Source organism: Stylophora pistillata, chromosome 3 (assembly GCF_964205215.1).
Source record: "Stylophora pistillata chromosome 3, jaStyPist1.2, whole genome shotgun sequence".
Taxonomy (NCBI): Eukaryota; Metazoa; Cnidaria; class Anthozoa; order Scleractinia; family Pocilloporidae; genus Stylophora; species Stylophora pistillata.
In genome coordinates, this window is record NC_142521.1 from 1,327,722 (window position 1) to 1,352,500 (window position 24,779).

Here is a 24,779-nt window from a genome sequence, read left to right on the forward strand (position 1 = left end):
TTACTTTTTAAGCCACTGCATCAAAAGAATGGTAGCCAAATGGCGTCTTCCTTTCTAGAAGACCTATTCGAGAAAGAAGTAGATGAGAAGGAGGTCAGTGCGATGGTGGGATCGCTGGAAAGCCAGCTGGCGTCGACAGCGATCCCTAGATCTCATCATAATGAAGTCAAGGCAACGGTTCCAGTCTCCAAACCTAGTCCTAAACAAAGCATCATGACTAGTAAAACGCCAAATCAATCGAGCCCGATTCAAAGCCAAACGGCGGCTGCCGTTCGACCAGGGATTTCTTCCTCGCCAGCGCTAAATGCGGGTGGTAGCACATCTGTTACTACTGTTGTGAATATTGCTCCACGACCTACGGTTACAACTGCCGTTCCGCTAGCCCCACGACCGGCAACCATGGCTGTTCTTACTCCAAACTCTGGTTTTTCGGCAGCTCCTCAATTCGTTACCACTATGATCAATGCCGATCTTGTTAACCAGAACATGAATTTGATTCCTCAACAAATCGCTTTAGCACCAAGGGCGGTTACGAGTAATGTGACTGTCCAAGGCAATCCTCAAATAATCTCCGGGCCTCGAATCATTCCGCAAATTCAACCACGAGTTACCAACATGACAGTAAGTTCTTTAAGGCCTCAAATTGTACTACAGCGGCAACCGGGAAGCACTGCAATTCAACCCGACAAGAAAATCAACATTGTACCCGTACAAACTCAAATTCGCCCTGTACCAGCGAGTGTAAGTGTATCACAAAATGCAGGAATAAGAACTACTTTAACCCCTATACGACCTCAAATAAGCTCAATACCAGGTGCAATTACTTATAGAATGCCAGTAAGCCAGATTGCTGTTGCAACAACAAACTCTGTTGCTGGTACTGTATCTGCATCTGGTACTGTAACTAAAACTTCGAACACTTCTAATGTGGCAAATGTTGGTTTGCCTGTTAGTAAACCAGTCACAAATAATGCTAATTCCAATCATGCCAAGTCTCCACAAACTTCTAGTACACCACCAGTCAATGCAGCCAATGCAGCAATTATTGAACAAGTAAAAGATCAAGCCCATAAGCTTAAAAACTTCTTCAATAACTTGATAAGACTTGCATCTGATCAAAAATCACCAGATGTTGGTAAGACTGTAAAAGAATTGGTCCAAGGTGTTATGGTAAGTTTAGTCATCTTGTTCCATTCAACTTTTTTTGTTGTTTATTGTTATGTGGTAAATCTGGTGACATATCTGATGCTAGCCTGTCAGTAGACCAGTTATAACTTATGTTGCTGCCAATCACTCCACAACTCAGCAGTTACGCATCATAATTTGGATATATCAACAAAGTTGAAGTGGTAAATTGGCCACCGTAATGATTACAAAAGCTGACATTTCGAGCGTTAGCCCTTCGTCGGAGTGAATAGAGGAATTGTGGGTTGTGTGTGCTTTTAAAGACAGAAAATGGAGCTACGTTATTGATGGGAACATGGCAAAGAGAAAAACAAGAATAAATTAGTGGAATGAAAAGTGTTCGTTGATCCCTGTGGGATTTAGACTGCCCGTTTGAAAGATGAGCTTTTGTTCAAGACTTTTACGGCTTTCCGTGCTACCTAAGTGTAAGGAAAGACCACAGATTGCCATATGTTGCTTAGAATGATTAGGTAAATTAAAATGTCTAGCGACTGGTTTCAATGTGTCCTTGTCATTCCTTTCCACATCTCGAAGGTGTTCTCGGAATGGGTCACCTAGTCTTCTGCCTGTTTCGCCGAAGTATATCTTTTTGCAATAAGTGCAAGTTATGCAATATATTACAGTGGCGGAGGTGCACGTGAAGTGATTGGTGATCTTAATGGATCGGTTAGGTCCCGATATTTTATCAGTGTTGTGAATAAAAGGACATGTTTTGCATCGTGCACGAGCGCATGTTCCCACCAATAACGTAGCTCCATTCTCTGCCTTTAAAAGCACACACAACCCACAATTCCTCTATTCGCTCCGACGAAGGGCTAACGCTCGAAACGTCAGCTTTTGTAATCGTTACGGTGGCCAATTTACCACTTCAACTTTGTTGATATATCTAAATTATTTCTTTACTCCCGCCGACGCAGCCCCAAACAGTTTCTTTCGAAATTATCAGCCTTTATTCAGTCATGCATCATGCTGTCAGTCAAGTGTTTTCAGTCACTAATCCCAAATGCTTAATTAATATTACTATATTATTTAATCTTTTGGATAATGCTCAGTATGAATGATTTGGGTTGGATTTTTTTCACTTTTATCTAGTAGAAAATTGGACTAGATGGGCATATGAAGTTAAGGGTGTAGACAAATAATCCACCAATGGGGTGTCCTACATTACAATAAAAGATATTGTAATGTAGGACACCCTTCGTTACTCTTTCTTGCCTAGTGATTCACGCAAGATGTTTTGTGTTCTCCAAAGAGCGAGATTGGTATGTGATTGTTGTATGGGCCCATCAGTAAAGTTTCACCTGAGACATATTGGTTGTATGCAACTACTATCAAAATTTGGAAATTGCAAAGTTTTTGTCCATTTTTCCAGGCAAAAAAAATTGGATTCATTCTTCTGCCACCTGACCCCAAAAATTCCCCTGTGCTTCCCTGGCCCTCCTTTTCAGTTTTCGGTAGCTACAGGTATTTTTTGAACCATTGCTTTACAATCAGGAAATTAGTCGCTAAGGTTTTGCTATATCTTCTCATTCAGGATGGAAAACTCACCGAAGAACAGTTTGCATCAAATCTGCAGACAACACTTAACTCTCCCCCTCAACCAAATCTTGTTGGCTTTTTAAAGGTAAGGCTGGTATCCTTGGTAATAGGCCTACAGTAGTTGCCAAACTGATATTACCTAACTTTGTTTCTTTTATGATCTGATTTTCAGTTTATAACTGAACAAGTCGCAGCTTGCCTAACTTAGACTCAATTGTACATTATATTTTTCTCTGCAGAAAACACTTCCATTGCTACGAGCGCAGTCAAGATCTCAACCAAATTTACAGCTTTTGCAACATGTCCCACAGGCAATAGCTCAACAGAAGATTCTTCCTCAGCAGCATCCAGGTCAACCAAAAAATACTAGCCCTGCAATTTCAACTTCTGCACAGATACAAAAACATAACTCCCAGGTGCAAAAAATCCAAATCGTTCCACAACAACAGATGGTAAAGCAAGTCTTTCTGACACCAGCACAACAGGAACTATTCAGGCAACAACATCCAATTGCTAATACCCAAAGGGTGTTTGTGAAGACTTCAATAGGTACAACTGCTGGTTCTCAGGTTCTTACTAGTGCAAGGAATGTGGTTATGGTACGTGCACCACCAGGATCAACAGCAGCTAAAGTTGTGGCTTCAACAAAAACACAACCAGTAACATTATCAGCTTCAGCAGTTGCTGATAAATTGAAGCCAAAAGGTTTTACTGGAATCAGCAGGTATGATACTCTGTGAGATACAGTGAACTTGAGTTGAGGAGACAACAACATTACTGTTGCTAATGTGTGCTTAATACAGGGCCATCATGCCATGCAGAACAATTACTCTGGGCAATATAGGTTTTAGCAAACCGGGCAAAAATGGGTTTTTTTTTTTTTTACAGCTGGAGAAAGAAGTGACAACAAATAATAATTTGTTAGCTTGTAAACAGGACCACATTTAATAGTTCTCTTACTAATCATGAAACTTTTGAATCAAATTACTTATAATTGGAATTACTTTTTTTATCTAGTGAACACCATCTAACACTGCAATAGATTACAGTTGATGGCAAATCTGTCTTTAGGCTATATGCTAAGTGCGTACTACTTGAAACAAAAGAAATAAAATATTGGTTTCTGGTTCCCTCCCCTGAACACAGATTTCATTGCACCATATGATTCAAAGAATTGTTTGCCACAGCATACAGAACAGTCCAATTATCCAAATGAATATTTTAATTATTTTTGGACGTAAATTTGTGTAACTGTTTCGCTTTGAAGTGGTTCTTCTGAACTTTTTTTTTTGCAGAGATTCAACTGAAAAATCAATCAGTGTAATGCAGAATCAATGCTGTGCTTTGATTTCAGTCACCTTAACAGAAACTGTGTGGCATTATTGTTTTCATCAATGCAGTGCATCTTCACGAAATGTTTGTAACATGTTGACGGAAGTTTTGTTTTGGGTTTCACATTTGCAGTAGTGGCGATGATGACATAAATGATGTTACCTCAATGGCTGGTGTTAATTTAATGGTGAGTATTTCATATTTCAATGCAGTGCATGGTGGCTGAACTGAATTATATGGTTTATGGTATTGAGATGGCCTGTTACAAGTTATGCAATGTGTATTAAGTTCAATATCGTTTCCCTTTTATCTCTCTACAGGAAGAAAGTCAGCGGATTTTAGCAATAAACTCAGACTTACTCAGCTCTCAAACTAGAAGCTGTAAAGATGAGCCCTTTTTAAATATTTCACCCTTTCAGAAAAGACTAGAGACGTTAGGTCAGTCTTAGAAAAGGCTTATTTTTCTTTATTTACTCATAGTTATAGTCTTCTTATGGTAGAATGACATTGGGCTATGTTGCCAAGAAGTTCTTTACTGCAGAATGTAGCCTGAGAGCAAATTTCACTCCATCTACAACTAGTTGCTCCATTTCATGAGCTACAGGGAGGGGGGATATTTTATTGTACAGGCACAAACTTTGTCATGTGTGTGAACCATCAGATCTGCAGATCAGAAAAGCAGCGAAAGAAATTAGTCTCCATCATTCCTGTCAGCTGTCTTCTCAACAGTGTTTCAGTAAATTTAAGGAGAGGTTATCGTTTCTGGTTTCACGTTGTCCTTCAGTAGCGAATGGGCTAATACTGAGTGTCCAGTGAGGTCTTATACTGCAGTAAAAAACAAAAGAACCGTTTAAAACAAATCTCTGAGATCATCAGGTTGGTGTTGTGGATCGGGCAAAGTTCAGAGATGCGTTTTTAACTGGTTTTTTGTTTTTGCAGTAGTTTAAAGACTCGCTGTAAACTACCAGTAAGGGGAAATCCTTCAATTTATTTTTGATACGTGTTTTGCAGCAAGGAAACGTGGAGTTTCTGATGTATCTCAAGATGTTCTGAACTTAGTCTCACATGCAACACAAGAGCGACTCCGTAATATTTTGGAGAAAGTATCAACTATAAGTTTACATCGACTGGAAGTTTACCGGGTTTGTGAAACTTTGCTGTCGACAAATTCTCTTTTCATTTTATAATCAACTTCTTTTTTTGCTACCGTCTGTCTTCATTTCCTTTACTCTTTTTAATGTTATTAATTTTTTCATTTTCTTTATTGGAAAGTGTCATGAACGCTCCACTGAGCTTCCTTTCAAATGCAAGGATATGTCTTACGGCAAGCCTACTGTGCCCAAACCACTGATTTAAAACCGTTTTTTAGAGCTTTTGATTGGGATGAGACGTGAGGGCCTGGTTAGCAAAGAGGAGGGTGTAGTAGAGATTTGACGGTGAAATAGAATTGGAAAATGAATTGCAATTGGTGAAAGCTTCAATTTCATGTTTTCTCAGTACACCTCTGTACATGCAACTATGAACTCGTCACATTTGAATTGTTCAACATAATGTTAAATTAATTTGGTTATATCAACTAAGTTGAAATTGTAAATTGGCTACCCCAAAGAGTTAAAAAGCTTTCGTTTCGAGCGTTAGCCCTTCGTTACCTTGTTATCCCCACCGACGCAGCACGACAGTTTTATTAGGAACTTACCCCCTTTATTCATAATCTCAAATTGTTTCAAAAACAACACGTATGATGATGCATGTTAACTTAATGCAAGCTCTGTCGCATTTAGAAACTTTAAGTCAATGATAGGATCCAGCGAAAGTTTGCTATTTTGCAGGATGACCCCATGTATGAAGTGGGACTGGACATTAAGTCTCAGCTGCGAGTCTTCGAGCAGATTGATGAGGTGGAGAGAAGGAAACGTGACGCAAGAGAGAGGGATATTCTAATGCGCGCAGTAAAGGTAAGCTGCAGTTGGATTTTCAATCGAATAGTTCTTGTATTTTTTGTGGCTTGTAATAATAATAGTGGAAAGTTCACTCGCCGCAAGATCCTCAAATATCCGCGAATATTTACCTTTCGACAGGCAAACAAGGGCCGCGGATCTGTCGGCCGTAGAACGACTAACTTAAAGAACATTTTAAACTTTTCTCACCAGAGTCGGTCAAAACAAGAAGATCCCGAGCAGGCAAGACTCAAAGAGAAAGCAAAACAGGTACCAACACTTCTCATTTGCTCTTTGTTGGTTATATTTTCAAATAAACGCAAGTAACCTTGAACTGTTTCCCCTTTACTTAGTTACAACAAGAGGAGGAAGAAGTGATCCGGAAACGTGCAGCTAACTCAACGGCGCTGGCAGCCATTGGACCAAGAAAAAAACGAAAACTTGATGAAGCACTAGAAGGTTCATCCACTTCGACGGTAGTAAGTATAAAAAGAACTTCAGTAAAGAAGAAAGTTTACTACTGAGAACTAGTACTACGTGCAGCTGTTTCGTCAAAGAAGATTCAGACATTGTCATTTTGTGAAAGTGTAGTGTGATCGTCCGGGTGAGTGTAGTCCTGAGAAGGTAATTTGGTAATATCAAGTTGAAATTGTAAATTGGCCACCGTTGACTTGATTGGCAGCCTTTGGAAAAGTGGAGAAGCCGCAAGGCAAGTATGAAGATCAAGAGGAAGATACACGATGAGTACATTCTTACGGGTGCGAGACATATGCATTTTAAATGCGCTCGCGCACGATGCAAAACTTGTCCTTTCATTCACAACGCTGAAAAAATAACGGGACCCAAACGATCCATTAAGATCACTGATCATTTCACGTGCACCTCAGCCAACGTCATCTATTGCATAACTTGCACTTATTGCAAAAAGATATACATCGGCGAAACAGGAAGACGACTAGGTGACCGATTCCGAGAACACCTTCGCGACGTAGAAAGGAACGACAAGGACGCATCAAAACCAGTCGCTAGTCACTTTAATCTACCTAATCATTCTAAGCAACATATGGCAATCTGCGGTCTTTCCTTACATATGGGTAGCTCGGAAAGCCGTAAAAATCTTGAACAAAAGCTCATCTTTCAAACCGGCAGTCTAAATCCCACAAGGATCACCGAACGGTTTTCATTCCACTAATTTATTCTTGTTTTTCTCGTTGCCATGTTCCCACCAATAACGTAGCTTCATTATCTGCCTTTAAAAGTACACACAACCCACAATTCCTCTATTCGCTCTGACGAAGAGCAAACGCTCGAAACGTCAGCTTTTGTAATCGTTACGGTGGCCAATTTACCACTTCAACGTTGTTGATATATCCAAATAATAATAATAAGACATTTATAGAGCGCCCTTTCCCATGGGTCCAAATTACCTTTTTACCCCCACTGACGCAGCACCACAGTTTCTTTAGAAACTTACCCCCCCCCCCCTTTAAGCCCTGAGAAGAACTGTCGTTGGTGGGGTGGTGATCTACGTTCGACAACCCGTGCGGAAGTCATCATCAGAGTCAAGTGAATAGTTGTTGTCAGTAGAATGTTCGTAGTCCAGCTCGTGTAAAATGATTGGTGAGTTTTGCCGTGATGTTATTGCCTGCAAGACTCAAGTGGCGTAAGTCAATCGCGACTGACTTACAGTTCTTCTCAGAACTACACTCACCCGGACGATCACACTACACTTTCACATGTTACCCCCGGGTTCAAGCCATTTACTGCATTGTCATTTTGTTGATTGTTACGTAAAGCGAAACGATTTGTTGTAATCACGCGATATAATTTTTCTGGTTTGTTTTTTAGGGCTCCTCTTCGTCTTCTTCGCCATCATCGTCCAGTTTATTGGGAAATCAAAAAGACGTACGACAACAGGTGGGACGGTCCCGAGTGTAAAACATGGAAATTAATAACACGAGTTAATAGCAACTAGGCACAAAAAAAAAAGCACTCAGGCTGTAGTAGTAGACTAATCCGCGAGCTGAGTCTTGACATGAGTTGATATACTTACATTGGCTTGTAATGAAATTGGTTAAAGATACACGTATATATACCCTAATATACCAACGTAATATGGAAAAATACTAATACTAATAATATGGATAGAAAAACCAAACAAGAGCTTGAGAGTTTTGTTTCTGCATTCTAATTTATAAACTTGTCATCCAATATTACGTGAACTTCTGTAAGCAGCTAAAATATATTTCTTACTCCTTTTGTCGCGCCGTGTACTCACTTTGTCGATTGTACACCTTACACGCTCTGATGATTTTCTAACTGGTTTGTATTTACTCTTACTTTATCATTTCTTAGGTCCCTCGACAAAGAATGCGCAGAGTTCTCCTCAAGGATCTAATATATGTTATGGAACAGGAAAAAGAAACGACCAAATCATTATTACTCTATAAGGCGTTACTAAAATAGAAAATATCTTCACGTCAAAATCCGCTTCGATTCTATTCTAGGTCACCTAAAAATTTCTCTTACTGATGAAGTTGTCGCATGACGGTGCTGGCTGCACTTCCTTCTTTTGCGAAAATTGTTGAAAATAGTCAGGGTAAAAACAATTCTTCGTACTCTTAAGTATAACCCTTTTATAAACAGTTGCGCAAACTTTTCAGAAAACTCTTGACCGTGCGAAATAAATAACCGCGCGAAATAACCTTCTCGATTGCAGCCTCTGTGATAATTTTTTTAACGCGGGCTGTGGCCGCGCTGCTGTGTTTTTGTACATTTTTTCTCTTAAACGAAACTTTCCTAAGAGGCGCGTTTTGTTGTGGTTGTAATTAGCTGAGATTTTGTCGTGTAGACTTAGTGTAGGTAGGAAATGATAATATTTGTCTCAAGTTGATGTTTAGGTACAATACGTGACGTGGTTGTTAGAATATTAAAAACGCCAATTTCATTTTTAGCCGTGAGTCTCCTGTTTTTCACTCCCTCTTGTCAAGAGAGGATATAAATCGATAATCTTTTGCTCTAGTTTTTTGTTTTGTTTTGTTTTATCTTCTGTTTTTCACTGAGACTTCTTTTTTTCTGCATACAATTAAATGTATCTTGATATAGAAGCATACCTAAAACTCTACGTCGGGCCGAAACAAACAAAACAGAAAAGAGGGAGTACCAATAATACCACACTTTAGTTGCAACGCACCCCTTCATTTGGTAGTTATTACAAAGAAATACATTTCCCGGGTAGATTTCTTTGTACTCAGCTGGCCAGCTTAGAAGTAATTTTGTTTTTATCAACTGAGTTGATAATGTAAATTGGCCACCGAAGAGAGTTTCAAAGCTACTCCCATAGACACTTACCCCCTCTTTAGACACTTACCCCCTCTTTAGACACTTACCCCCTCTTTAGACACTTACCCCCTCTTTAGACACCTCCTCTTTAGACACTTACCCCCTCTTTAGACACTTACCCCCTCTTTAGACACTTACCCCCTCTTTAGACACCTCCTCTTTAGACACTTACCCCCTCTTTAGACACTTACCCCCTCTTTAGACACTTACCCCCTCTTTAGACACTTACCTCCTCTTTAGACACCTCCTCTTTAGACACTTACCCCCTCTTTAGACACTTACCCCCTCTTTAGACACTTACCCCCTCTTTAGACACTTACCCCCTCTTTAGACACTTACCCCCTCTTTAGACACTTACCCCCTCTTTAGACACTTACCCCCTCTTTAGACACTTACCCCCTTTACTCATTTGGCCAGTTTAAAGTCATGTACTTTTGTAAGATTGCATTATCCACGCAGATTTATCAAATTTGGTATGATCAACCTTGTTCTTGATCGAAACGAATGAACGACTGACTAAAGAACGGTGAAGCTTGACATGAAAATCCAGTAAATGGAAAGAAGAGTTGAGAGGCGACCCTCTGCAGTCTAAGAATCACGCCCCTCTTTGACCAATGAAATGAGCACTTCAACTGAGGTTTGTTCTCGTTTTACAAGAGGTAGAGTATTAATGATATTTTGAGAAAAAGAGCGTGGGCCGACTTCAGTTAGTGGAGAAATTGCATTATAACATAACCAAAATAAAGCGCGCGCTCTGATTGGTCAATTTAGCGTCCCCCATTTGCCCATGGGTGTACGCTGCTGACGTGAGCAAAGACTATTTTTCCGCGCGCGCTTGTTTTTTCTGGTCGCGTAAAAGATTTGTTAAATAAAAGGGAACTCTTTAGCTACAACGTATCAATGTTATGTTATAAAACAAATGGTAAACACCACAGCGTACACTATTGAGTTATGGATGCACTTGGGAGGTTTGCTAAGCACTCAAGAAGCTAGAGTCGCTCTCGGCTATCGCCTCGAGCGACTCTTACGCTTCTTTCGTGCTTAGCAACCTCCCGCGTGCATCCATGACTCAATAGTGTACGCTGTGGTGTTTACCATTTGTTAATTAGCCATTTTCAAAACGAGCGGCGGTCTGGGTACGATTTGCCACCATAAAGGCTCTTGGGATCGTTTGGAGGGACAGCGTGAAGGTAAACAAACGCACAGCTGACGTGTGACAAACATGGCACACTATAACTGCTGTATTCCAGGCTGCACTAATAGTTACAGAAATGCACCTAACCTTCAGTATTATAGAATTCCAAAAGACCCTCATATACGTAGAAAGTACGTGGTTCTTATGAGGAACGAGACTCTGAAATTAGATTCTACGAGTACGCGGATTTGCTCAGTTCATTTCGATGGAGGAGAAAAACTTAGCAGAACGCACTTGCCTTCAATTTTTCCATGGACAAAACCGACAGCTCAACGTAGAGAACGCAAGAGGGCCAGTTTCGAAGATGTACAGAAAATAGAGCAAACCAAAAAAAGAAAAACAGCACTTGCTCAATTACCACAGGAAGCGAACTTTAAATTTGAAGAACAGACAGAAAATATGAATGTTAATGCTGACACCAGTACCAGTGTGGAAATGCAAACGTTACTTACTGGAGACCAACTAAACAGTTTATACAACAGAATGCAAACAAGAGAACAAGAAATTGTTAAGCTTAAGGGAGAGATTCAGCAGTTGGAGAAAGAAAACAACAACATAAAAGAGGTGAACAGCAAATTACAAAAGGAAATCGAAAGCTTGAAGCATGCTTTAGATAACAATAGATTTGACATAAGCAAATTTAAAGATAAAGATGATGATATTGCATTCTACACCGGCTTTCCCGATTACAATGCTTTTATTCTTTGTTACAAAACTGTAGAACAAGCCTCTAGCAATATTAATTATGGGCACAAAAGGACCACCACGAACGGTAATGTTGGGAGACCCAGAGTACTTACTAAATTCCAGGAGTTTACCCTTGTTATGCTGCGCTTGAGGCTGGGTTTGTTTGAGAATGATCTTGCTCATCGATTTTTGGTTTCAAGATCAACTGTCTCTAAGATTGTAAATGCCTGGATTCCATTTTTGAGGAGGGAATTTGAACCTCTTATCATCATCCCCCCAAGAGAAGTACTTCAATGTTATAGGCCTGACAGTTTTAAGAAACTGTTGCCTAACGTAACAGTCATTGTCGATTGCACGGAATTTGAAATGGAGAGGCCATCTGCTCTTGATTCACAGTCTACCTGTTTTTCATCATACAAGTCAAGAACCACCATGAAATCACTGTTGGGCATAACGCCAAGCGGTGTTTTATGTTTTGTGAGTGACTTATTTCCTGGTTCAACCTCAGATAAGGAAATAACTGTTCTTAGTGGTTTTCTAGACAGACTAAATCCTGGTGACCAGGTACTGGCTGACAAAGGGTTCAATTGTCAGGATGAATTAGCTTCTGTTGGTGCAAGCCTTGTTATACCAAAATTTTTAGAACAGAAGATACAGTTTTCCACAAATGAAACAAATCACAACAAGGTGGTTGCTAGCCTAAGAGTTCATGTGGAGCGGCTCATGGAACGTATAAAGAACTGGCACATCTTCGACCATAAGATACCAATTACTATTGCACCTATTGCATCAGACATGCTTGTAGTGGTCTGTGCTTTGTCAAATTTTCAACCCCCTCTTATAAATTAAAAATTATCATGTAATATTGTTAACTGTCATGACACATGTTGATGATGAAACACGAAAACATTCATATTGCAATAACTTTCATTAAATGGTGTAATGAAATAAATTTTGTTTGGACCAAACAATAATATTGGTATTGAAATTGGAGTCAAATGAGTGATTCAAATTCAGCTTACTTTGGGGAGCAGCTACATCACACAATGATAGTAGGTTGGGTCATTTGCATTTTAGGTTTAGCATTGCAAATGCTTTGACTACACATTTAAATCTAGGTTTGCCAAAACATGCAGCGTATAGTATAATGATATTATTCAACATTGGACATGTTAAGAAATACAACTTCAGTTATAAGTTTTCTAGTAGATGAAAAAGAATAAAACTCTTAAAACAAAAAGCTCTCAAAACATGCGCGCATCAATTTTGGGGAGCCCATATTTCACACAAGGATATGAAAGTTCTGGTACAATCCAGCAGTTAAAAAATGATTCAAGTTTTGGGAATATTCTATCCCAGTGTTCTTGTGAGAAATAAACTCTCTCACAAAAAGGTGTGGAAGAGGCTGTTCCCATAACCACAAAGTCAGTCCATTTTTGCTCTGCCACAAACATTGCCTGTTGTACTTGAAAATAATATTTGTGTCTTGAGTTCAAAATCACAGATTCCTCAAACTTCTTGCAAATTCCTTTTCGGAGCAGAGCCTCCTCCAGACTTTCTTGCTTTTCCATCTGAATATATTTCACTTCAAGAAGACCCTTACTGTCTTCTGCAGAAGGGTCACACACTAATCCGTCTGGACTTGCTCCGAGTAACCCATGATGCTTGGAAATGAAAAAGCCACATTTTTCTACGGATATATCAGTAACCCCTTCCCCCTGCTTTAATAATTTGTAAGCAGCTATGATCCTGTCCTCCATTTCAAGTCCTTCTTGCATGTATTTACTCTGAAATGGTTTTTTGTAACCAAGGACATCTTGGATGATTTTTGTTGGTGATGTTGTTTCCCTTTGCACAGCTATTCTGTAACAATCTGTAGCAGTAATCCTGGGCTGCCTGTGATGATGCCACAAATTTGAGTTTGACTGCCCTCGTGTTTGCTCTTCTACTTTCTTTATTTTTTCTTCATCAAAATTAATGTTCCTCTTCACTTTCTCAAATCTCACTCTTAGTTCATCAGCTGATATTGGATGACATTTGATGGGTGAGATGAGTGGCTCTTCCAGATTATTTACCTTTTGAGGAAGAATATGTGTCCATCCAACAGCTCTCCCAGATTTCATTTGATATTCTTTTAAAGATTTATGGAAGTTTTGTAATCTTTCACTTGGCCAGACTTTTTTTTCTGATACACAGGTACCATTCTGTGCTGGACATGAGGCTAGCTTTGGCCTTTTTGCTTTCTTTTCTTTAGCATAATCATGTTTGACAAAGCTCATCTCAGAGATAGGTGTCACTGGACCCTTGCGTTTCCCTGGCACATTCCATTTACAAGGCTTAGATGTGCAGGACTCAGCTGCATCCGAATTTTTCCTTTTCGTCTCCTTAAAGCTTTGTTCAAGGGCAAACAATGTAGATGCCACATGGTTACAACGGCCATCGATACCAGCAGGACACTTACAGTGTGCTTTTAACACACAACCTATGGATGACATTAACAGAAAACAAGAGTATACTTTATCTTTTTTCATCGATGGCAGAACTTGGCTTTTTACATAATGTTTTCCATTTTGGTGCAGATGTCCAATGTATAAAACATGCCCTGACTTGAAGAAGTTAAATCCCTTGACTAGGGGCTTTGCAGTGGAAAGTTGTTTTTTACTTTCAACTCCTTCAATCATAAACTGCCAAACGGTTCCAAAAGCTATCTTAGGCAAATCTTTAAAATCAGGTTTGTATCCTTCTTTTGGAAAGAATTGGTTGAGCTGCGGCTCTTCCTCCTCCAGCACTCCAAGTTGAGCCTTCTTGCGGAGAAGGTGTAGTCCACCGTCTGGATCACGGAGATATTTAACGTCTAGTCCATGCTTAATGTAATCTTGAACTCTGAAAAATATGAACATGATATATGACTGGAATGAAACAAAATAAAACGACACAATTTCTCCTTCGATATAATTTAAGCTCATATGTACACCACTAAATGAAAATATACACCTCGAGTGAACCTACCTTGTTATCAATGCTTTCTTATTTCCCGTAGTCTTTGCTCCCCTGCACAGCAACCACCTTTTCAATTGAACGACGCTACATTGTTCTACAGTTTCGCGAGGAATTTTTGCACCAGGTATATCTTCTTCTGTCAGAATAACCTTGAGAGCGTCTCGCACGGTTGCATTGCTCTTGTCCACCATGTTCTTGCTGTCCCTCCAAACGATCCCAAGAGCCTCTAGGGTGGCAAATCGTACCCAGACCGCCGCTCGTTTTGAAAATGGCTAATTGATGTGTAATATTACGTGACCAACCAGCGGAAGTTCTGCGATTGCGCGACTTGTCAACCATTGGTTGCATTTAAATTGTTTCGAGGACTTCGGTTAGAGCTTTTTCTTACCTTGTTAAGTTTGCGTTTCAAATTACTGCTCCGTTGTTTCACTGCTTTCAATCGATGGATATAAAAAGTTTGATACTCGATATAATTTATATGAAACTTTGACCGGTAAGATCGTGGTGAGGGGCGGGAGATTGTGACGTGTTCAGCGTCGTAAAAGTGAAGGGCTGCGGTGTTTGGTAACAAGATGGCCTTCGATGCGGTGTTCAAGCGAGAGACTTGTATGCGTTTTGTAGATGAAACTCACAATACATATATTCTGAAACGAATTGCGCGAATGCGAGTCCATTGTGTGTTAACAGATGTCGTTCTTGTCGTAGAAGGCAGAGAATTCCCTGCCCACCGAAATGTGCTGGCTGCCAACTCAGACTATTTCATGGCCATGTTCAGCGGACACATGGCCACCACGAGTGATAAAGTCTCTGTCAAAGAAATCACCGCTACTGCAATGGAGATCCTCCTGGATTTCATCTACCGAGGTGACATTTTGATAACCGAGGAAAACGTCGAAGATGTGTTCTGTGGTTCGTGTTTACTTCTGCTCGAGTTTGTCACTCAATCTTGCTGCAAATTTATTCAAGATCGTCTCGCTTTGAGTAATTGCTGGGGAATTCGTGCTTTGTCGGATAAATTCAACTGTAATGATCTAATGAACCGGGCAACTACTTTTATCGAGGAAAATTTTGTAGAAGCTGCAAACTGCGAAGAGTTTTTGATGTTGCCTGCTTCAGATCTGGGTGATCTTTTAATTGATGATGAAATTGTAATAGCACGTGAGCAAGACTTGTACGAACTCTTACTGAAATGGGTGGAACACAATCGAGAGGTGCGGGTGAACTACTTCCCGTCGCTGTTAGAAAAGATTCGTCTTCCTCAAGTTAATCCTGAATACTTTGAAGAAATTATTTCCACTGACGATTTGGTTATAGAAAACCCAGAGGTTCAAGAAATCATTTCGAAAGCTAGACAATACATTTACTCTCCTACAAAATTAGATGAATCAGTGACAGAAACTGAGCCTTTTAAATGGCAAATCCCCAGAAGATGTTTGCGAACTGTTAGTGTTCTTCTGACAGTTGCAGGACCAACATGTGCTATCTATGAGGCAGAAAGTGATGCATGGCACAACATCTCACGACTAAGTACAAGGCACTGTGCAGGTCTTGAGTCCATGGGCAAATTTGTGTATGTAGTGGGTGGAAGTAAAGAGTGGAAGAGAATGAATACATGTGAACGTTATGATCCAGATCTTAATGCATGGAATATCATGGCACCGATGAATGTACCTCGCAGTAATATTGGTTTGGTAGCTCTCAATGGTCTTCTCTATGCTGTTGGTGGATATGATGGGAAATCACCCATAAGGTAAGGCATGGTGCAAATGAAGTTCTTCTATGATCTGGCTCATAAGAATATGTGTCAGGGGAGAAAGCCAACTGAAGAAGTCCAAAAGAAAAACAATGTTAATGCAAGCCTTATAAAATTATTTAGATATAATTTAATACTCAACAATAATTGCTCCGAGGGGCCTCCCCTCCTCCCCCCCCCCCCCCTTGTAAGCCCTCATCTAAAGCATCAAGCTTGCCCTCTAATCCCCCACCCACCCCCAGACAAAGTTGGGTTAGGTCGTGTTTTGGCGCAAAATACAGCCTTTTTTTATAAGTTAGAGAGTTTTTATTGGTTTCCACTTTGAATTTTGTATGTTTTCAACTTAGAAAGAGATGCATTCCAAAGGAAGTAAAAAGCCATGAGTCCCATTGTAAACATATTAGCATGGTGACCAAACTTTTTCTTGTAATCTCACTTTGATGGTCATTTTTTTTCCCGAGTAGAACTGTGGAATGCTATGATCCAAAGATAGATGAGTGGAGGTTTGTGGCATCAATGAACAATCAGCGTGATGGTGCCTGTGTTGTGACTGAAGGTCATTGTATCTATGTCATCAGTGGCTATGATGGAAACAATTACCTAAGTTCTGTGGAAATGTATGATCCAGGCACTGATGTGTGGTCTTCAGGAGGTAAGAAGTTGCTGAGGTTAACTGTAGAATAGGTGCTGTAAAATGATACCAAACAACCTGTAAATGTACCTTGCAACAAACTTAATTTTCTGTCATAAGATTTGACACCATAATTGTATTTTGAGAGTGCATGTGGAATCTTGGATCAGTGTGAATATCTGAGCAACTGCACACATGCCCCTCCTATAATCCAACAACAGTCAAGTGATGTGAAGGATTAATGTTTGGGAGGGGAGGGGAGGGTACAGTGATTGCTTGATCCAGTAACTTTTAGTATTTTAGTCTAAATCATGGTACACCACAATGAACAATACTTCAAGCAAATAATACAAAAATACCTCCTGAGCAATGAGTCTATCTGAATGGTCTCAGATATCTGTATATTAGAAAGTCTCCGTTTTTAATATCCTCAGCTGTGGCTCCAATTATTGAACGACGGGAAGATGCTATGGCTGCTGTTGTTGACAACAAGATTTATGTTATTGGTGGTTACCATGGTAACACATTCATGCCAACATGTGAAGCACTTGATCTTGATGACAATGAGTGGAATTTTAAGGCATCACTGAGTGCCCCACGTTATCAAGCTGGTGTGGCTGTTTTGAATCGCAAGATTTTCGTTTGTGGTGGATGGACTGGGAATGGATTAGCCACCAGCTCTGTAGAATGTTATGATGTCACCACAAACACATGGTCAATGGTAAGGTCCCTACCAACACCTGCAGCAGCCAGAACAGCTTTCTGTAACTTTCCTCGCAAAATGATTGAAAAATTGATTCCTGAAGAGCCCCAGAAGTCTGGTTCAAATTTGGCACAGCAGATGAAGCATTCTTTATCAAAGCAAGGACAGCCATCTTGAAAAGTTTTGCTTCTTTTAGATTATTTACTAAATAGGCATTGTTGGAAATAAGAGGCTACATGCCCTTTCAAGAAGACATATGGCAAGAGCAAGTTATAAACCACTGGCCCATTGTGCAAGTACAATTTTAGCCCTTTTTATTATACTGTGACAGTCCTTTTTCACATAGGAATTATTTTTAGTTGAAATGGTTTCCTAGTGATCTGTTTTCCAAAAGCAAGGTTTGAAACATAGTGATTAGATTTGTTCTGTATTGACTTAAACCCATAGGGAGTATGGGGCTATGACCTGAGCATAATACTCTTTTACAAAGGTTTTGGATAAAGTTATCCAGTGATATGTAAAGATGTAGCAGGTTCAATCATATAGTTTAGGGAATATTATCATTTTTGTTAACTATATTGTGAATTAAAGTTTGCTTTAAGAGTAGCAGTTTGAATTTAAAAAAAAATTGAGGATTTTTATGGCAGTGAATTACAGATAATAAAGTAATCTAAAGTTACCTTGAGTATGATCAATTGTTTCACAGTGTAATCTCCTGAAATGTGAATTGCAAACTTTCTATTCCACTAAAAATTGTCAGCGATGAGAAATCCTTCCCCACTGTGGTGAGCGAAATAGAGTACTGTTAAATGCAACCTTTTCATCACAAAAACAGAATGAAACTGATACTTTTCCACTTTCGATTAGGCTGGAGTAAAAACAGATGTTGCAGGATGCAAACTTTTCTTTCATTTTTTTCAACTTTTGAATATATCAGATTTCTTTTTTGCAAGCAGCAGATTTTGAAATTCAGGTTCTTGCCAGAATGTTTCCTGTCCTACATATCTTCACCAAGTTTTAAAAAAATGATGACCTTTTGCTAAGATGGTTAGAAACTCAGTCACCTGGCTGCATACTTAAAAATGGCGGAAATGAAACGTGTGATTACAAACATAACTGCTGCTCTGGTTATCGTAAAAAAAATAATGCTAATAATTATCTGAGTTGAGATTCTTTTGTAGCTCTTTATTGGTCGAAACGATTGTCAAAAGATAAAAAAAAAAAGAAAAGAAAAGAAAGAGGAAAAAGACTTTTTCCGTAAAAGTGAGCGGCCAGGTTGCTTAGCAGGATTCGAAATGGCAGAGGTTCGAGGTCGAATTTCCTGCACATTTAGGGACAATCTTCGAAAGGTCTGAATCTACAAATACCGACAGTTCAAATTTTATGTTTAATTTTATGTAAGATGGAGAAAAGACATGGAGCATACACGGAGCGTTTATATGAGATTTTGACATCTACCTACCCTCGTTCGGACAGGCCAGATTACATATTCGACAAAATGGCGGACGACAAGAAAAGAATAGCTGTAATAATAGTTTACTAATAATAGTCTTTATTCAATCAAAGGATAAAAATACATATCCTAAGTTACAATGAAAAAGTATTAAATGATACATGATAAAATATAATAATAGAATAATACTAGACTAGATTATATTTAAAAATAAGTATATTTACAAAAGTTTTCTTGAATCTCTCCGTTTTTATCTGAGGAAGATGACACCTCGCACGCAAATTATATACTAATTCTTTTTCTTTGGGAATGATCGCACCTAGCGTATGATTATCAATAGCTCTTTTGAACACGGATTTATCTTGCTGTTCTAAAAGATTAAAAATGCTGAGTGTTTGAGAGGTAAAATGACGCTTATGGCACCTATCTAAAAAACGCTGTATGACATTTAAATCAGAGTCAGAAGCACCATACACAGCGAGACCATAATTGAGAATGGGAAGGACTAGGATCTTAAGTAAGTAATCAGTTTCCCTCTGGCTAAAGAGTTCCTTTCGTAGAGTTCTGCGAATGTGAAGACACTTGTTAGCTTTTGTGAGCTTAAGTCTAACATGCTCGCTGAATTCAGTACAGTTAGGCTGAAAAAGCAGACCGAGCAATACAAGGCTATCACATTGAGGAATGCCGTTACTGATGGGAGCGTACTGATGGCATGTACCGCTACTTTCCTTCTTTCTAAATATCAGTTCTTTACACTTACTCGGATTACACAGCATCTGATTATTTATACTCCAACTGAGAAACTGTAAGACGGGCTCTGATCATAGCGTGCGCAGGTATTTTGTTCGAGTTGTCTCGTCTCTTCTTGGAACAACGACAAGATGTGATATAAAGAAATTGTCCAATATGATATAAAGAAATTGGAAAATCTGCAGAAAGCTGCAGCGCGTTTCTGTAATTACAAATCTAGAGTTACTTCTATGTTGAAAGACCTGGAATGGGAATCCCTTGTTCTTCGCCGAAAATAAGTCCGTTTAATATGACAATGTACAAATTTTTCCAAAGACATTATTTATAGAGATAAATCTAAATATTTGATACCACCAACAGAAACCCGTACCCGCAGATCTCATAATTTTAAATATTACCTTAAACAGACAAACAATGATGTATTCAAATTTTCTTAATTTGGCCGGCTAGGGTCATTAGAGAGTGGAATAGCCCACCATCTGATATAGTGTCATCCACTAGTATGGATATATTCACAACCAAATTGAGCACCTTCTTAAGGGAAAATTGATTTATATTTGAAATATTTATATCTATATTATTCAGTATACTTATTACATTTTTTGATGATACTTTATATATACTCTTTACTTACTAGACACATTTTTAAATTGATTTATAGTTAGCGTGATAACTGTACATATATTGTAAATAATTTTTACTGACTAAATGTATAGAGGTAGATGTAGAAGATACCATCCAGACGTTGGATGGAAAGCTTCATCTTTCGACAAGCATAGTCCAGGAGTTGGCAGATGCTGGTTTGTTTCATGATATGTTACAAATGTTATTAATTTATGTTTGAGCTTTATTTGTACTCTATCACCACTGCTGTACCTCTAATTCTCGCCCGCCTCGACTAGCTCCTGCTACTTGCGGGCGTGAACGGTCTTCATGAACATGAAAGTGTAAATTAGATCAATAATAATTAGATTAATTAAATTAATTCGATTAGTTTGTAATTTGTAATTTGTAATTTTCTTATTAAGCTTCCTTTCTTATTAAGCTTCAATAAACTGTATAGTGTATGCTACAATCTCTGTACGAGAAACTCAACATTAACGGCCTCTATGGAGTATTGTCATTGCCAATTTGGCGCCAACTGTAAAATCAACTTGTCGCCACAAATCGAATTCCGCAAGGGAATTCTCTCCGGAATACTTTTACATTTCCAACAGTCGTAACGGTAAGCAGTCTGAGTCTCAAATGATGACTTTTTTTCGGGAATGTGTAAAATCACAAAACAATGCGAATCCATATATTTACAGAACGAACGCTTTTTTCCGCGCTGTAGGCATCCAATTGCGAACGGCTCGTCTGTGAAGCGTACCCAGACCACTTTACAGCATTATGGGGAAACTCCTTGGGTTCAGTCGAGTTATGCTCTGAAATTTTCTCGTAACTGTCATAAAGATCTAACTTCCAAGATCAAGATCACAGTACTGCTGACAGAAACCCATGCTATTGAGGATTTACCTCAAACAGGCAATATACCTCTTAAAAAGTAACCTTCCGAAAAGTTTTCAGGTTGATATGGTTCTCTATTTTACGATTAGAGCCTTTTCTATTTTGTCATCTTTACGTCGCACTTTTCTGATGAAGGACTATTGCAGTTTGCCAACAGGTGGAGAAGTAATCGAGGAAAACTGGGCACGAATCCCATCATGGCGGACATGAAGATTTACCGTGTGTTTGGAGGAATCGCAATATTGATGGCTATAGCAATAGCTGTCACTGTAATGATTGATCTGGAACCAAAAAAGAAGATGATACTTTTCAGAATTCAATTCCTTTTAATATTTTGTTTCATACTTGGTGCTATGTCGCGTTATGTTTGGATTAATCTAATCGTATTACTTCCAAACCGGCATTCGAACTCACGAAAGTTAGTCTACACTCACTGGATTATGTACATTGTTTTCGCTGCTTTCCTTGGGCTGGCTTTCTTCAGTTTTGTCATTGGTCGAATGCTTATCGGTGTAGAGCCTTATTTTATCAACAAACTGGCGTTTGCGTGTCTAGGTCTTCTTATTTTGATTTTCTTTAATTTGTTGTTACTAAGCGTTGTTTTTGGATTGTTACGACTGTGCAACTTCACAATTCCTAATGCTGACAAGTGGAAAACCATAATAGCTACAGTTTTGTCTTTACTTCTTTGCATACAAGGGTTAACTACGGCTTACAAAGGGCCAGTGTTCAAACGGGTGACTGTTCCTCTCTCTAAACTACCGCCATCTTTTGATGGGACAACAGTAGTACAACTCTCAGATATTCACCTCGGGCCATTAATTGGATTAGATGCCCTCGAAAGAGTTGTGAAGATGGTGTCTGCTACAAAGCCGGATATTGTAGTCATCACAGGTGATCTGGTAGATTCCACTGTGGCAAACTTGAAAAAAGTCGTATTACCTCTCAAGAGGCTGAGATCAAAATACGGATCATACTTTGTTACAGGTGAGTAGACGGCGGCTCTCAGTCATTGTTTGTTGATCGATTGTTGATCACGAGAGGAGAGGAAGATTGATTAGTGGTAAGAGGGATTGTATTTTTATAGGGAGAAAAGACTCTGGACTAAGCTTTTAGATTTAATATCAGATGTCCTGGAAGGATATTTTGATAAATAATCTGCTTTGTGCTTTGTGTGTGTAAAAGTTGATTTGTATCAGAAACAATAACCCCATTACCTATGAATTGACAATTGTACATATATTACCACCAGATATTCGCACATGGCCCATTGAGTTCACTTGCCTGCAGTCTTTCCATTCTTGGTGTTCATAAGGTAGTCTACGTTTTGTACCCGGTCTGGAGTCTGTATTCTCCATTTGTACTGTCTAGAAACAAATCTTTTATTACAGTAGTTTTTCTTGATAATTTTTTGGAAGTAACCATAGTGAAACCTGTTGGGCTGGTTGGTCCCTAAACATGTAAGTTGAATGACTGTGAAATGTTTGTTTTAATGATTGTTAGGAAATCACGAATATTACACTGGAGATACTGATGCATGGCTTGAAGAACTCAAACAACTTGGAATTCAACCTCTTCACAACTCGCATGTTGTTATTTCAAACAAAGTCAGTCCTGAAGACAAGTTATACATTGCTGGAGTAGATGATCCAGATGCCAACCGTATGAAGTGAGAGATTGTTAATCACGTTTATCTTCTAGGACATTATTGTTCAAGTCTCTCTCTGTTATTATGTACATTATGATTTGACGGTTGTTATTTGAAACTAATACATTTCACAGGAATTGTTAATTTAACTTAGGTTTGGTCCAGGTGTTTCTTTTCTTTTTGTTATTCAAACCCTTTTTAAAAATCAGCATATATATCTGTATTTTGTTTTTCTCTCTCTGTTGTAATGGTCTTTTTTGTGGGAGTGGAAGAAAAGAAGCAAAAGTTTGTTTTCAGTGGTGTAAAAATGTTCAGTTATGGGCCCAGGAATATCTGAATGAAACATGGAGGAAAAGTGGTCAATTGACAAACTCAGTGGGAGCAATTGGAACACTTGGAAATTTCAATTGAAACATTTACTGTTGGTAAAAAAAATTGAATAAAAATCCTCATCTGAAATTAAGAACTTACTGAGGACCATATGATTATTAAACATCTACAAATTTAGTTTGTTTCCAATAACTCAGCACTGGAATTTCATATATTTCTTTGTTCAATTTTAGACTATGAGCAGTCCCTCCTTTTTGCAAAATCTGCTGCACGAATTGAAAAAAATCCATGAAAAAAATTGACCATAGCGTTCCACAGGAAGTTCTACTTTTGACTTTTGTACCACGGGAGCTTAAGCGCCCAACCCCAGGGGCTCCAGCAGTGCAAAAGTCAAAAGTAGAGCTTTCCACAGAGCAATACCATTAATTTTTTATGGATTTTTTTCAATTCACTCAGCAGATTTTGCTGAAAAGGAGGGACTGCTCGTAGTCTAAAATTGAATAAAGAAATCTGTGAAATTTCAATGCTGAGTCACTGGAAATAAATTAAATTTGTAGATTTTTATAATCATATGGTCCTCAGCAAGTTCTTCATTTCAGATGTGGATTTTTTCATTTTTGTGTCATTTCAGTATTAAAGTCACTTCTTTCTTTACCTAAGTATATGATATATAAATGCAGGTATCAGAACCATGGTATGAAGCTCTCACAGGCCCTAAATGGCAGATCCAGTAGGTTTCCCACAGTCCTCTTGGCACACCAACCAAAGGCTGCCCAGCAAGCATTGGACAAATATCAGGACATTGATCTTATATTGTCTGGTCACACTCATGGAGGACAGTTTTTTCCCATGAACATACCTATATATTTTTTTAATCCATTTTTTTCTGGTCTTTATAAATATAAAGAAACTTATGTTTATGTTACTTCAGGAACGTATTTTGCTGCTGCACCTTTGAGAATTGGTTCACAAGCAGAGATAACTGTTCTTTCGTTAACTACAACAAGATAATGAATTTTTCATTTGATCAGTTACCAAAGTGGGGAGCCCCCTTCAGATATTATTGCTGGTGAAGCAGTTTCAAGGACAGGTGAATCACCATGATTCTTAAGACAATCACATTTGTCTAGTTGATAGTCAAGATAACAATTGTCCCAACTTCAGCCTTTCACCTCCTCCCCTTGGAATGTTTGGCATAAAGAGATTTCTCCATTTGGTAGTATCTTTGCCACGTGGAACATCCCAAGGGTCTTTTACCCTGGTACTTGACTGATTTTTACCAAAATAGTTTTATTAATTCTAATGCATAAAAGTATTTGGTAATGGTAATGCTTGGCTTAATTTCTCAACACTTGCCCACATAGTGTACCCGTTTATCACATTTTATGCTGTTATCAGTTTAAACCTTCAATTTGTGGATTTTTATTGCAGTTATTAAAAGTTACCCCTAGTATAATCACTTGTTTCACTAGGTAATGTCCTGAAATGTGAATCACAAACTTTCTATTCTACTAAAAATTGTAAGTGATGAAAAATCCTTACCTGCTGTGATGAGTGAAATGATCATCACAATGAACAGTACATGGTCATAACACTTTAAAATGAAAATGTGAAAAATAGAACTGTTAAATGTAACCTATTACCATCACAAAACAGTATGAAATTGTTACTTCTCCACTTTCGATTAGAGCGAAGTAAAAATGGATCACGCAGGATGCAAATTTTGTCAATTGTTTTTCAATTTTTGAATATTACAGTTTTCTTATTTGCAAGCAGCAGATTTTAAAA

At 38.7% G+C, this 24,779-nt stretch overlaps 5 protein-coding genes across 5 annotated transcripts; 4 read left to right on the plus strand and 1 right to left on the minus strand.

Moving 5' to 3' along the window:
* The first annotated feature begins 2 nt into the window (after window positions 1-2).
* On the plus strand, window positions 3-8,946 carry LOC111329562 (transcription initiation factor TFIID subunit 4). The gene is made up of 11 exons (XM_022934294.2): window positions 3-1,170; window positions 2,720-2,809; window positions 2,964-3,448; window positions 4,189-4,243; window positions 4,377-4,494; window positions 5,068-5,198; window positions 5,886-6,011; window positions 6,207-6,263; window positions 6,347-6,472; window positions 7,842-7,910; window positions 8,349-8,946. Exons 1-11 carry the CDS (start codon window positions 40-42, stop codon window positions 8,457-8,459), a joined length of 2,499 nt encoding a protein of 832 aa, XP_022790029.2. The 5' UTR covers window positions 3-39; the 3' UTR covers window positions 8,460-8,946.
* Window positions 8,947-10,064: 1,118 nt separating this feature from the next.
* Window positions 10,065-12,191, plus strand: LOC148734008 (uncharacterized). The gene has a single exon (XM_088753579.1). The coding sequence runs from the start codon at window positions 10,558-10,560 to the stop codon at window positions 12,064-12,066; it is 1,509 nt and encodes a 502-aa protein (XP_088609705.1). The 5' UTR covers window positions 10,065-10,557; the 3' UTR covers window positions 12,067-12,191.
* A 164-nt stretch (window positions 12,192-12,355) lies between these two features.
* LOC148734009 (uncharacterized) lies at window positions 12,356-14,498 on the minus strand. The gene is made up of 2 exons (XM_088753578.1): window positions 14,227-14,498; window positions 12,356-14,100 (listed from the first exon to the last, which is right to left on the minus strand). Exons 1-2 carry the CDS (start codon window positions 14,406-14,408, stop codon window positions 12,462-12,464), a joined length of 1,821 nt encoding a protein of 606 aa, XP_088609704.1. The 5' UTR covers window positions 14,409-14,498; the 3' UTR covers window positions 12,356-12,461.
* Window positions 14,499-14,562: 64 nt separating this feature from the next.
* On the plus strand, window positions 14,563-17,983 carry LOC111329563 (kelch-like protein 12). Its single transcript, XM_022934295.2, has 3 exons — window positions 14,563-15,967; window positions 16,435-16,622; window positions 17,036-17,983. The coding sequence occupies exons 1-3, from the start codon at window positions 14,790-14,792 to the stop codon at window positions 17,479-17,481; spliced, it is 1,812 nt and encodes a 603-aa protein (XP_022790030.2). The 5' UTR covers window positions 14,563-14,789; the 3' UTR covers window positions 17,482-17,983.
* Window positions 17,984-21,163: 3,180 nt separating this feature from the next.
* On the plus strand, window positions 21,164-24,706 carry LOC111329571 (transmembrane protein with metallophosphoesterase domain). Its single transcript, XM_022934302.2, has 3 exons — window positions 21,164-22,000; window positions 22,517-22,682; window positions 23,672-24,706. Exons 1-3 carry the CDS (start codon window positions 21,211-21,213, stop codon window positions 24,000-24,002), a joined length of 1,287 nt encoding a protein of 428 aa, XP_022790037.2. The 5' UTR covers window positions 21,164-21,210; the 3' UTR covers window positions 24,003-24,706.
* Window positions 24,707-24,779: the final 73 nt, after the last annotated feature.